Source organism: Molossus molossus, unplaced genomic scaffold (assembly GCF_014108415.1).
Source record: "Molossus molossus isolate mMolMol1 unplaced genomic scaffold, mMolMol1.p scaffold_m16_p_6, whole genome shotgun sequence".
Classification (NCBI taxonomy): Eukaryota; Metazoa; Chordata; class Mammalia; order Chiroptera; family Molossidae; genus Molossus; species Molossus molossus.
Window position 1 is genome coordinate 39,761,879 of NW_023425399.1, and position 15,377 is coordinate 39,777,255.

The 15,377-nt window shown below is 40.0% G+C and overlaps 1 protein-coding gene across 1 annotated transcript in view; it reads right to left on the reverse strand.

The window, feature by feature from the left end:
- Positions 1–15,377, reverse strand: part of KIF16B (kinesin family member 16B) — a 342,743-nt gene that overhangs the window by 41,114 nt on the left and 286,252 nt on the right. The window contains exon 25 of the mRNA XM_036244893.1: positions 9,203–9,286. Within this exon, the coding sequence (XP_036100786.1) occupies positions 9,203–9,286 (84 nt within the window). The remainder of the gene's footprint in view (positions 1–9,202; positions 9,287–15,377) is intronic.

Consider the following 15,377-nt stretch of genomic DNA (forward strand, 5'->3'; position numbering starts at 1 on the left):
ACAGAAAGGTTGCGGGTTCAAGTCCCAGTCAGGGCACATGCCTGGGGTTTCAGGCTTGGTCCCTGGTAGGGGTCATGCAGAAAGCAGCCAATTGATATTTCTTTCTCTCTCCCTTCCTCTGTCTCTAAAAATCAATACAAAAATCTTTAAATAACAAAAACAAAAGTAGAAAAAACACTGCTTTTATACTCAATGTGAGGAGGTTTATAATGTTGCACTTCTGAATTTTAAAAGTTGTCGATAATTCCTTTTGAACACATATGTACTAGTGTGTACCAGTGTAAATGTGTGCTAATGAAATTCACCTTTCTGTATGTGTATTAAGTTTTACCTGTAGATAATTTCATATAGAAATTGAAACCTACGTTCTTAGATGGAAAACAATGTCTTATTTATATTCCACATAATGCCTAGTACTGTCTTCAGTGTGTATTAGGAATTAAATAAATGTACAATAAATTAGATCAAATAGGAAGTTCAAGAAAAGCAATTTTGTTAATTTTCACATAAAAATGCGCTGAAACAATCATTTCTGTACATTAAAAAAACAAAACAAAAACAAAAACAAAAACATGCCCTGGCTGGTTTGGCTCAGCAGTTAGAGTCAGCCCTAGAACCGAAGAGTCGTAGGCTTGATTCTCAGTCAAGGGTACATACCTGGGTTGCAGGTTCGATCCTTGGCCCCAGTTGGGGTAGTGCAGGAGGCAACCAATTGATGTGTCTCTCTCACATCAATATTTCTCTCTCTCTTCCCCCCTCTCTCCCTTCCACTCTATTTAAAAAGCAATGGAGGAGGAACCGAAAAATGACGGCGGAGTGAACGGAGCTACACAGACCGTCTCCCAGAACCAAATTGGAATTACAACTATAACACAGACAAATCGACGAGAAAAACCAACAGAAAAGCAGCTTGCGAGGACCATACAACTAGGACACTGACTCCATCCCTGTAGGCTTGCGAAGGCGCTAGACGGGGGCTGGGAGCCCACCATCCGGAGCTCGGCAGCAGCCTTAGCTGTAAACGGCGCCCTCGGGTCACACTCCCAGGCGGCTCCACAGAGCAGAGCCTGGACAGAGGCTGAAACAGCCACAGCCACTCACCTTGGGCTCTGGCAGAGGGAGGGCGGACTGGATTGGAGCTGTGTCGGGACACTCGGGGTTTGGAGGGCGCTCAGAGCTTTTACTGAGTGCAGCCACGCAGGACGGTGGCCACATTGCTCCTTCCCAGGGCTCTGAGAGAGGCAGCAGCCCCTCCCTCGGAGATCCAACCCCACCCTGTGGGCCACTGAAGTGCTAATTGAGGCTCACTAACAACCAGCATCTGCCCCACCCTCCTGAAAGCCCCTTGGCTGAGCACCAGAGGGAGTTTTTCAATCAACTGACAACCCAAAACTCATCAAGTAACCTAGACTGCTAGCCTCCAGGCAAAAAGCTAGAGGATAACAGTACCTTTCCTGGGCTGGCAACTTTAACCAGGAAAGTAAGACTTGACAGTGGTGTTCAACGTGGGTCCTCCCTCGCTCATCTAAACACAGGAGAGGGAGCCACAAACAGCAGAACACCAACACCCACAGGGAGAACTTGACAGGCTCCAAAGCCCACAGTGATAGCCAAAATGGTGAAACACAGAAACAGAAGCCAAATGAAAGAGCAAGACACCTCCACCGAAGATGAGATCAATGTGGAGCAATTAGGCATGTTAACAGAGCTAGAATTCAGAGCCATGATCTTGAGGAAGCTGAACAGCATGAGTAAGGACATAGAGACACTGAAAATAAGCCAATTGGAAATTACAAACCAACAAGAAGAGATAAAAAATGACATATTAGAAATGAAAAACACATTGGAAGGTTTAAAAAGCAGAGTAGAGGAAGCTGAGGACCGGATCAGTGAATTAGAAGACAGGGTAGAAAAAATCAACCAATCAGAAAAACAAAAGGAAAAAACTATTAAAAAACAGGAAGACAGCTTAAGAGAACTACGGGACAACAGGAAACGTAATAATATTCGCATCATAGGAGTCCCCGAAGAAGAAAATGAGCAAGGGATAGAGAATATACTTAAAAAAATAGTGAGAGAAAACTTCCCCAATTTGGTGAAGGAAGAAGGCGTTCAAGTTCAAGAAGCACAGAGAGTCCCAAGTTAGAAGAACCCAAACAGGCCCACACCAAGACACATAGTAATTAAAATGCCACAAATTAAAGACAAAGAGAATCCTAAAAGCAGCAACAGACAAGAAACAGGTTACCTACAAAGGGAACCCCATAAGGCTCTCAGCTGACTTCTCACAAGAAACACTACAGGCCAGAAGAGAATGGCATGAAGTAATCAAAGTCATGAAAAACAAGAATCTGAATCCAAGACTACTCTACCCAGCAAGGCTATCATTCAAAATAGAAGATCAAATAAAGAGCTTCCCAGACAAAAAAAGGCTAAGGGAATACATTAGCACCAAACCAGCACTGCAAGAAACGTTAAAAGGACTGCTGTAATTAGCAGTAGAAATGGGAAGAAAAATAGAACCACACTAAACAAAAATGGAAATAAATAAGTACATATCAATAATCACCTTAAATGTAAATGGATTGAATGCTCCCATAAAGAGACACAGAGTAGCTGATTGGATAAGAAAGCATGACTCATCTATATGTTGTTTACAAGAGACCCACCTCTCAACAAAAGACTCACATAGGTTGAAAGTGAAGGGATGGAAAAAAATTTTCCTAGCAAATGGAAAGCAAAAAAAAGCAGGGGTACCAATTCTCATATCTGATAAAATAGATTTCAAAATGAAGACCATAACTAGAGACAAAGAAGGCCACTATATAATATTGAAAAGATCTATCCAACAGGAAGATATAACCTTGATAAACATATATGCACCCAATATAGGAGCACCAAAATATATTAAAAATCTTCTGGAGGACTTCCAAGGAGAAATCGACAACAATACAATCATAGCAGGGGACTTCAACACCCTGTTGACAGCACTGGATAGATCCTCTAGGCAAAAAATTAGCAAGGAAACAGAGACTCTAAATGAAGCACTAGACCAAATGGATTTAATAGATATCTACAGAGAATTACACACCAAAACTACAGATTTCACATTCTTCTCAAGTGCACATGGGACATTCTCAAAGATAGACCACATGAAAGGACACAAACTAAATCTCTACAAGTTCAAGAAGATTGAAATCATATCAAGCATCTTCTCAGATCACAATGGCATAAAACTAGAAATCAATTGCAACAAGAACATGCAAAGACATTTCAACACATGGAGGCTAAATAGCATGTTATTAAACAATGAATGGGTCACTGAGGAGATCAAGGAAGAAATTAAAAACTTCCTGGAAACCAATGAAAATGAACACACAACAACACAAAATCTATGGGATGCAGCAAAAGCAGTTCTGAGAGGGAAGTTCATAGCACTACAGGCCTACCTTAAAAAACAAGAAAAATTTCTAATTGACTGTCTAACCTCACAACTTAAAGAATGAGAAAGCAAACAAAAAGAAAACCCCAGAGCAAGTAGAAGGAAGGAAATAGTAAAGATCAGAGCAGAAATAAATGACATAGAGACCAAAAAAACAATTCAAAGGATCAATGAAACAAAGAGCTGGTTTTTCGAAAAGATAAACAAGATTGATGGACGCTTAGCTAGACTCACCAAGAAACGAAGAGAGAGAACCCAAATACACAAAATCAGAAATGAAAGAGGAGAAGTAACAACCAACACCACGGAAATACAAAAGATCGTTAACAACTACTACAAACAACTATATGGCAACAAATTCGACAATCTAAGCAAAATGGACAAATTTCTAGAAACACACAGTCTCCCAAAACTATTCCCGGAAGAGATAGAAAACTTGAACAGACCAATAACAACTAAGGAAATTGAAGAGGTAATCAAGACTCTCCCAGCAAACAAAAGCCCAGGCCCAGATGGCTTCACGGGGGAGTTTTACCGAACATTCAAAAAAGAACTAACACCCATTCTCCTCAAACTATTTCAAAAAATTCAAGAAGAAGGAAGACTTCCAAACACGTTCTATGAGGCCAGCATAATTCTAATTCCAAAACTAGAAAAAGACACTACGAAGAAAGAAAACTACAGGCCAGTATCCCTGATGAACATAGACGCCAAAATCCTGAACAAAATATTACCAAATCGGATCCAGAAATACATCAAAAAAATTATTCACCATGACCAAGTGGGATTCATTCCAGGGATGCAAGGCTGGTACAATATTCGCAAATCAATAAACGTGATACACCACATAAACAAAATGAAGAATAAAAACCACATGATCATATCAATAGATGCTGAAAAAGCATTCGACAAAATCCAGCATCCATTTCTGATGAAAACGCTCAGCAATGTAGGAATAGAGGGATCATATCTCGACATAATAAAGGCCATATATGAAAGACCTACAGCCAACATCATACTCAATGGACAGAAACTAAAAACATTTCCATTAAGAACAGGAACAAGACAGGGATGTCCACTTTCGCCACTCTTATTTAACATTGTACTGGAAGTCTTAGCCACAGCAATCAGACATGAAGAAAAAATAAAAGGGATCCAAATTGGAAAGGAGGAAGTGAAACTGTCATTATTTGCAGATGACATGATATTGTACATAGAAAACCCTAAAGACTCCATCAAAAATCTATTAGACTTTAAATGAATTTGGCAAAGTAGCAGGATACAAAATTAACATCAAGAAATCGACGGCATTCTTGTACATCAATGATGAACTCACAGAAAGAGAAACTGAAAAAACAATCCCATTTACCATCGCGCCAAAAAAATTACGATACCTAGGAATAAACTTAACCAAAGAAGTAAAGGACCTATTTGCAGAAAACTACAGGTCATTGAAAAAAGAAATAGAGGAAGATATAAAAATGTGGAAGCACATACCCTGTTCATGGATTGGAAGAATTAACATCATTAAAATGTCCATACTGCCCTGGCCAGTTTGGCTCAGCGGTTAGAGCGTCGGCCTGTGGTCTGGAGAGACCTGGGTTCGGTTCCCGCTAGGGGCACGTACTTCGGTTGCAGTTTGTCCCCGGCCCTGGTTGGTCGTGCGGGTGGCGGCCACTCGATGTGTCCCTTCACGTCGATGTTTCTATCGGTCTCTCCCTTCCTCTCTCTCCCTCCCACTCTATCTGTACAAAAAAAATGGAAAAATATCCTCGGGTGAGGATAAAAAAAAAAAATAATAATAAAATGTCCATACTACCCAAAGCAATCTATAGATTCAATGCAATCCCCATCAAAATACCAACGACATATTTCATAGAACTAGAACAAATACTTCAAAAGTTTATATGGAACCAAAAAAGACCCCGAATAGCCACAGCAATCTTGAAAAAGAAGAACAAAGTAGGTGGGATCACAATACCAGATATCAGGTTATACTACAAAGCGACTGTAACCAAAACAGCCTGGTACTGGCACAAGAACAGGCATATAGACCAGTGGAACAGAACTGAAAACCCAGAAATGGACCCAAGGCAATACGCTCAATTAATATTTGACAAAGGTGGCAAGAACATACAGTGGAGTAAAGGCAGCCTCTTTAATAAATGGTGCTGGGAAAATTGGACAGCTACATGCAAAAAAATGAAACTAGACCATCAACTTACACCATTCACAAAAATAAACTCGAAATGGATAAAAGACTTAAATGTGACCCGTGAATCCATAAAAATTCTAGAAGAAAATGTAGGCAACAAAATTTCGGACATCATACGGGGCAGAATTTTCACTGATACATCACCTAAGGCAACAGAAACAAAGGAGAAAATGAACACATGGGACTACATCAAACTAAAAAGCTTCTGCACAGCAAAAGAAACAATCATCAAAATGGAAAGGCAACCCACCGTATGGGAGAACATCATTGCCAATGATGTATCAGATAAGGGGTTACTTTCCAATATATACAGAGTGCTCATACAACTCCACAAAAGGAAGACAAAGAATCCAATTAAAAAATGGGCAGAGGAGCTGAATAGACACCTCTCCAAACAGGACATACAAATGGCCAAAAGACATATGAAGAAATGCTCAACATCACTAATCATCAGAGAGATGCAAATTAAAACAACAATGAGGTATCACCTCACACCTGTCAGAATGGCCGCCATCAACAAATCATCAAACAACAAGTGTTGGCGAGGGTGTGGAGAAAAGGGGACTCTAATACACTGCTGGTGGGAATGCAGACTGGTGCAGCCGCTATGGAAAACAATATGGTGCTACCTCAAAAAATTAAAAATTGAACTTCCATTTGACCCAGTGATCCCTCTTCTAGGAATATACCCTAAGAAGCCTGAAACACCAATCAGGAAGAATATATGTACCCCCATGTTCATAGCAGCACTATTTACAATAGCTAAGATATGGAAACAGCCCAAGTGTCCACCAGTAGACGAATGGATAAAAAAGCTGTGGTCCATATATACAATGGAGTACTATGCAGCGGTAAGAAAGAAAGATCTCTTATCCTTTGAGACGACATGGAGGGACCTGGAAAGTGTTATACTAAGTGAAAGAAGCCAAGCAGAAAAAGACAAATACCACATGATCTCACTTATATACAGAATATAATGAACATAACAGTCTGAGGAATGCAGTAGACCCAGACACATGGAAATAGGGCACAGACTGACATCCCTCAGAAGAGAGGATGGGGGGTGGAGGGGGTGGGAAGAGATAAAGCACAGAACTTACATGCATGTATGCATGACCAATGGACATGGACAACTAAGCCGGGGATGGGGCGGAGGTGGGGTGGGGTGGCAGGTGCCAATGGGGTAAAAAGGTAAAATATCTGTAACAAAAAAATAAATAAAAATTCATAAAATTTAAAAACAAACAAACAAAAAAAAAAACGAAAAAAAAACCAAAAACAATGGAAAAATATCTTCAGGTGAGGATTAACAAACGAACAAACAAACAAGTAACACAAGTCACAGGAAATTAACGCGAGATTTTCAGATTAATTTTCCATTAAAGTGAAGCTGAATTAGGTTCTCCTTGTAAACCACCATAATATTCTAAGATTTAACCATCAACATTAGATAAAATACATTTAAGTGAATATGTAAGTGCCTATTTCCATGAGCTGTGGAATCCATTCCAAAAGGCTAATGCACAGGTAAATAATAGTCCCAGCCAACAGTGTCCATCAACAGCTGATGGTTTAGTAATTAAGTAGGAGATACTGAAGGAACAAACAAGGTACCGGGAATGAAAGGTGTCCTGAGCTTTGCTCTGACTCTAGAAGCTGGAACGGAAAGACCAAGGTCACCGAAAGCTGTGTTTACAGATCCACAGCACAGTAAACGTCCAATCTGTCATGGCGCAGCCAGGTACCATGTGAATTTCTTTAGAGCCCTGAGTAGCTAGGAATGACAACAGTCTAGTTTCTATTGTTTATAAACTTGTTTTTATACACTATCATTCTCTGTGTTTTCACTAAGGACAAGTCTAGATCACTGAAGCAGTTAAGGGGTTAGGTAAAGAATATCATTACTAGTTCTATGGTCATTTAAAAATTTTGCCCTGGCCGGTTTGGCTCAGCAGTTAGAGCGCCGGCCTGTGGTCCAGAGAGACCCAGTTCGGTTCCTGCTAAGGGCATGTACTTCGGTTGCAATTTGTCCCTGGGCCTGGTTGGGTCGTGTCCCTTTCACATCGATGTTTCTCTCCTCTCCCTCTCTTCCTCTCTCTCTCTTCCTCTCTCTCCCTCCCGCTCTATCTGAATAAAAAAATGGAAAAATGTCCTCAGGTGAGGATGAAAAAAAAAATACATAGATATATATATTAAAAATTTATTGTATGATACAATCAAACCTTGAAGAGAACTTAATCACCATGATAATCTTTCCTTTGAAGGCAAATTCTTCAGCTAGATAATAGGGTCATGCCATCTCCTAGGATGAATTTTAGAAGCCTGCAATGACCTATCCAGAGCTCAGTCTCAGTAGTTCTAGGGCCTCTTCAAACCTCTTCGAAGGTGTAATTTCATGGTTTAACTCACATGCCAGGCTGGAAGCATGGCCCCACCCTGAAACTCATCTTTCCTCAGAGCAGTTCTGTATCAAGGATCTCAAAACTCAAAAATGCCCTCATAGACTGTAATCTGCTAATCTCCAATTTCTTCATGTCTCCCACTTCACCCCTTGGCTCTCACTGGAATCCCCAGGCTCGGGAAGTTTTTCTAATCCTTGGTTCACTGGCATCAAGTGCACCCCGTGGGCAACCATTTCAAACAGGCAGTCACTGGGAATGAGAATAATACCTAATTTTTATGTGGCACTTTACAATTCAGAAAGGACTCTATCAGACCTTCTCTTATTGGATTTTATCTGCACTAGGTCTTATTATTATTCCTCTTAAAACAGTAGCAAAGGGGACTTTAAAAGGCCCCTGAAAGCTTACTGACATTGTAGTGAGCTATCTGTAACCTTACCCTGTCTTGCCTCAATGGCTCACAAGGGCAAGAAAGTAGCCAACAACTTAGGACTGCCTGTGACCTGCCTCAGCACACAGACTCAGTACCTTAGCTTCAGATTCCAAACAAATAAGAAACTCTATACTGAAAAGAAACACATACTACCTAAAGCAGTCTATAATGTGTATTGGCAGTGAGGCCATCAGAAAAACAAGTTGTGTTGAACCAAAGTCCCATATGTAGCTGGCTGAAAAGACTGTTAAGCCAAACAAAACCTAACCATGACTAAAATAGGTTATGTGTCTTTTTGCTTCCAACTATCTTGAAAAGGTAATGATGGAACACCATCTTCAGTTAATTAATTGAAGGTTTTTTGTTTTTTTTTTTTTTGCAGCAAACTTCATACTCTCATCTTGTATTACATACTATCTGTCTATAGCGAGTATTTAGTTCTCACCCACAACTGCTTCCTAACCCTTAGAATAAAAGGATCTCCTTAAAATCCAGAAAAATGTTCTGCTAGACCACAGGGTATGGATAAGGGCTTATACTTCAAATAAACTGATATCATTACTTTCCAATCTACTGCTGCCGTCTTCTGTGTTAATGAAGCAGCACCTTGACACTCATGAACAAGGTAACAGTGTTCAACAGGATTAATTCTCACTGGTCAATCAGATGGCAAATTTTCTACACAGAGAAAGAAAAGCTTAATCCATTACCTCCAAGTGACTTCGCCTCTCAGCAATCACACGCTCATCCTTGTTTCCAAACAGTTTCTTTGGAGGGAATTCAAGGGTAGCAAGCTGAAATACATATTTTACAAGAGATGCATTAATATCACACCTGTGATCTCTGGGCATTCAGCTAACATTTGGAATGCCTATCATTGCCACCAACCACTGTGTGACTTTCACAGATCGGGCAAGGTTCTACAATGGTCAAATGAGAAGGCTGAACGTTGGGACTCAAAGGAAGGACAGACACAAGACTAAACTCTTTGTCTCTGACAATATTAGACTCTTTGCCAGATGGTGTTTCACAATTTATATTTTTAAAACACAGGTTTGTTCTTTTCATCCCATTATACTAGAATTCAATTATTTTTGTGTTGAGATGACAGCTGGGAAACTCAACTTGCATGCTACCTGAACATTCTGTACAATAGTTCTTGGACTATTGCTGAGGTTCTTTAAATATTCTATATTGTCCTTTTTTCATATACTACTGCAAATGAAGACACTCCTGTGAAAAGTCAACCCTTTGAATATTTTCACCTCATTTCCTAAAGAATAAAGGTTCAGGATTTTTTTAACTAGGTCTTATAATTTCATAGTTATTTTCCTATGCCTTTCTTTTAGGTGGTATAAAAATCATAGTAAAAAGATAAGTTTTACTTTAGACTCCAAGGCAAGAAAGACACTATAATCTGGTAAAAACCTGAACGGTCAGTGTTGCTTTGGTTGAATGAATGCTAAGCAACATAATCGCTGGTGTTGATGGAACTCACCATGTCCTTCCTTCCTTAGCTTATGAGGTTCAGACAAAGTAAGAATCCAATGAAGCATTATCAAGAAAAAATTAACAACCTTTCTCCCTAATATAAGTGCACAATATGCCGCAAAATTCCTATTTTATACATATGCAAATTCCCTAGTTGATTTAAATTTATATTGCCACAGCAAGAGTTAAAATTAAGAACTAGCATTTATACATATAATACTTCAAAAATTTAGTGTTAAAGAATATACGTACAGCAAAATGCACATATCTTAAGTGAAAAACCTGAATTTTCAATATCTCAGCACACTGTAACCACCACCCAGATGGAAACACAGAACATACCCAGTACCACAAGAACCCCCATGTGCTCCCTTCCAATTGTTCCCTTCTACCCCCTACAAAGTTTGACTGACTTCTAACAGCTTGGTTTAGTTTTTCCTATTTTTGAACTTTGCTTAAATATTATCATATGGCATGAACCAGCTGCATCACTCCACCTCAGGTCTGAGGCCATCCACGTTGCCGTGTGTAGTGAGTTTGCTCATTCTGTGGTTGTACAGTATTCCCTCATGTGAACATCACACCATTTGTCTGTTCAGTCTCTTGTTACTGGGCTTTTGGTTAGTTTCCAGATTTTAGCCATTAGAAATTGTGCTTCTATAAACATTTTCCTGTAAGTCTTCTAATGAAGATCTGTAGGATGGTCATACGCTTAGAGTAAAAATGCTGGGTCATGTTATGCAGTGTTTGGTTGTATTTGAAATGATCAAATGGTTTCCCAAAGTGGTTTTACTAGGAACACTCCCACCAGCAGTGACTGAGATCTAGTTTCTCCAAATCCATATCTACACTTGATACTGTGGTCTTTTCATCTTAGCACTTCTGGTGGGTATACAGTGATTTCAATTGTGGTTCCAATTTGCTTTAATCTGATGACTGCTGTTGAGCATCTTTTCACATGCTCATTGACGGTTTGGTTAATCATTTTGAGGGGGTGTGTGTTCAAGTCTTGCCCCATTTTTATTCAGTAATTGGCCTTTTTCTTATTAAGAGTAATTCTTTTTGACTCTTTTCAGTGTCTTTGATTAATTTAAAGTCCCTTTTTAGAGTTATCTGATGTCAGGCAGATGTTTGCTGCATCTTACTCTAGGGCTCTTTCTCTCAAAGCAGAGAAACCTTGCGCTGGGGGGTTCATAGTACTTCTTATTCTTTTCTCACCAATTTTCCAATTTGGTTTCTGACATTCGACTTTAAAACCAGTGCAAGGTAAAGTGAAAGACCATGGGTACTGAGGTAAGACAGACCCAGCCTGAATCTTGGATTGACCACTAACTAGCTAACTACCTCTGTTTCTCTGAGCCTGAGTATTTTGTCTGCTGAAAAAATGCAGATACTACTACTAAACTTCACCATGTTTCTGTGAAGATTCAGTGAAGCAATGCCAAATGGACCTCAGCTACTATTATTACCTGTTAGAGATCAGGTAATTACTAAGAAGGCAGCATGTCACCTTTTCTCGTACCCTCTCTCCAACCCCAGACTGGTCATATGGCTTTGAGAAGCAGAGTTTTCTGAACCCTGGCCTCACTGGCACAAACACACTCCCCATACATTGCAGCTTAGAGAAGACAGGTATGCCAGAGCTTGTCATTTGGGCTTCATCTGGCCTCAGTTGCATCTTGTAAAAATGTTTTCCCTGCTCAATGTGGTGATGCTGAAAGCTTGGCAAATGTGCTTTCACAGCTGGTTGGTTGGTCATATTCACACATGGCTGTGAGGTGATACAGTTTCTGTCAGGGAATATGCCATCACACTTGCATGCTCAATCGGAAATGGTGCATTAAAGGACTTCAGGAAGCTGAACTGGGTGGGGAGCAAGCATTTAAATATCCTTGTAGTTAAGAGTAGTACTCTATCCTGAGACAGAGGCTAATATTTTATTCTATTAATATTCAACCTGTGAAATAACTATTTATAAATCATGTGTAATATTATTGTTCAGATTTTAGGAAGAAAAGGGCAAACTTTAAATGATTTTTAGACACATAATCATAGGACTCCAATAGTCAACTATCTAACTTTAGAGATGAACACAGGTCCAGAGTTAAGTGACTTAGAAAGGTTCAAAGCCATGGATAGGATGGTAGACTCCAGACAAGAATCAGACCTCTGGGTTTTTTGCAATAACACTATAAGGGATGCATGCAGTGTACAGAACCCCTTCTGAAACCCTTGGGATCTAGGATTCAGATGAAAGAAAGTAAACCCCTTCTTAAGTGTATGAAAAATGATGCACAGCTGCTAGGCAGTGATCAACAGTTCCAACAAGGCTGTCGATGGAACCTCAGTGAGGACCTGTACCCAGCCAAGGAACAGCAAAGTGACAGGGGTCAACAACAGCAATGGGAATAACAGGAAGGGGATGGGTCTGGAGGCAGGTTCCTAGAAGTCCATCCCGAGACATACAAGATTAGTTAGTTCCGACCACCTTATACCTCTCCTAATAAAGCAAAAGAATAATGGTGGATATCCTTATACATAGATGGAGGGCTGGAGGGAGGGAGAAAGAAATGGGAGAAGTTCCAATGTGATTCATGACAGAAAAACATGCTACTGGGTCCACATCCTGTTGGTGGGGGGAGGACAAGAACAAACCAAAGCAGCATAAGAAATATGGCCTCCTCTAGAGTAATTATATCAGAAACAACTTTCCACCTCTCTTCCAACAGAATGGAAACTACCTCCATTTCTCCTTTTTAGAAGTTCTTAACAGTGCTGTTTAGACCTTGCTATCTATAAGCTCTTAGGATGAATAAATAAAATTTCCAATTTTAAGTTAAAAATAGTTGAATATCAGCAATTTCATCTGGTTAAACTCTGCATAAAACTTTGACATTTTTAAGCAAAGATACAATTCTACCTGTTTTGCCCGTCAAGTGTAAATATTCTCATTTGAGAGACTATCAGTTGGTTATATCTAAATCAATATTGTTCAAAAGAATATTTCTTAGAAAGCATTCAGAAATAATAAAAACTAAAAATGTCTTAAATTAAAAATATGCATGACATTGAAATGGTCAATGAGTTGGAATGAGGAAGCCATTTAGGGACTCATGGTTGCTGACATAGACCACGTAGTCATAGGCAGCCACCTGAGTCAGCCCATCATCCAGAAAGAAAAGACCATCACAGTCTGTACTTGGATTAGAGTGAAGAGGGCATGAGCTGCAGCTCCATGCTTGAAATAGTAGTATTACAAAAGTCCTCAGGAGAATGAGAAAATCTGATGTAGAAAAGAGGCCTGAACTACGCACAAAGCAACTGCTTTGTTTATTTTAATCAGACAGCAAAGTAATCCTCTGTAAATTTCATTTCTGGATTGTGAATAATTTAAACTGTCAAAATATTTTTTAAAATGGACAATATACCAAGGCCAGAAGAACCACTGGTCAGTACAAAAAATGTGCCTTATGAGTCCAAAAAAAAAACTCTTCCATTTTGCTTAAAGTGTTCCTGTCTGAAAAGTAGTATTTCCAATAAATTAAAAATACAAGGGAGGCTCACAGAGAAGGTAACACAGACTGTCCCTGACTTCTCCACTAATGTCCTACATACATCAACGTTTTTTTGTTTATTTGTTGGTTGCTTCTCAAGTTAAACAGAAATTTTATTTTATTTAAAAAAAATATTTTTTCCTTTACTGATTTGAGAGACAGAGGAAGTGAGAGGGAGAGAGACAGAAACACTGATGAGAGAGAACATCAATTGGCCGCCTCCTGTATGCCCCCCCTGGGGATTTGGCCCCAACCCAGGCATGTGTCCTGACTGGGAATCAAACCCGGCAACCTCTTAGTGCATGGGTCGATGCTCAATCACTGAGCCACACCAGCCAGACCAATTATTACCTGGATATTTTCATTTCTTCTCAAATTCTTTCTATTTACAAGTTTAAATTCTTATGGCCTCATTGTTTAATCTACCATGGTCTGGATTAGATCTCCATGAGAGGTACTGTCAGGAACAGTAACCCCCAGTCTTCAGGTGGAGAACAGCCTCCTCTTTGATTTCCTCTGTAATCTCACAAAGAACACAGTGTCCTAAGTTTCTCAAATTTAAAGTTCCTGAAGTTCCATATTCTCTCAACAAGTAAATTCTAAAGGGTCTCAGGTAAATATTTGATTCATATAAAGATTTTCAAGATACTTGGGACTCAGTAATGAGAGAAAACAACTTTCTTTCCCCGGCATTTCGTTTTCATAGGAGCAAGCGCCATACTTCCCCTTATGACTTTCCTGGAGACAGTCATGTGTTGAAATGTGTGACTATAACAAAAGTACCTTTCCATAAGCCATAAAAAGGGATGGAACAGCTCTGGTTAAAGATGGTAGAGCTTTCTTTGCTCCCTTCATCTCCTTCAAAAGCACCAAAATAACAAGAGATGAAAAGCAAGGGAAACAGTCTGTCTCCAGGTAGCACCCAGGACTGCACTGTGGGGGGGAATGAGACAGAGGGCTTCCCAGGCCTCGCTCACCTCTCCTTCAGACCACAGCACTGTGAGCAGTTCACCAAGTTCAGCCAAGTCTCGGGCCTTCCAGGGTGCTGAGATGAGATCTGGGGGCAAGGAGGAGGTAAGAAACACCCCCAGTCAAGAGGAAGGCTGGCAGAGGCTGTGAGAGGGAAAAGCCAGAGAAGCTCATAGTGTTAGAGGGACAGAAGGCCAGAGGGCAAGTATTTGCCTTATGGCCATAGCCAGTGATAGCTCTTCTGACCACCAAAAAATAAGAGAAAATGTTTCCTAAAATAAGGAAAAGTAAATGGTGGAAAAACTTCAGATAAATTCCCAGCAAAAGTTTAGGCATGTATCAGTTTGCTGACTTTCTCCTCCCTAGTATCTGTCCTCTCCTTGACCCCATGATACATTGCTGTTTCCTCCCAACAATTAGTCCACTTTATTTAAAGATGAAAAATAATTAGAAGCCACCAAAACTGGAACTTGAATAAAATGGTGGAATGAGGAGAGTTGAATGAAACATAAGCAAACACCAGAAACAGAACATATACCACAAGGATTGGTCCAAGGCAGCCGGAAAGAATTCAGACAAGAAACTATTTATAGTTTTGTAAGAACCACAAAAAAAACCTCTAAAAAAGAACCAAAATAAAAACAAAGTGATACACAGGCTGAAGGAAGAGAGTACAGAGGAAGGAGCATGAAAGCGAGTTAGCTCTTGGAGGAGCGGCTGACTCCTGCACTGGGGCAGGGGACGTGTAAGAGCCCAAAGCACCTGCGGTGCCAGAAGACAGGCTCCAAAGGCGCACTGCAGGAGTTTATGAAGGAACACAGGTGACAAGCAAAGGAGCTCCTAATGGTCAAGCTATACCAATTTAAACAAT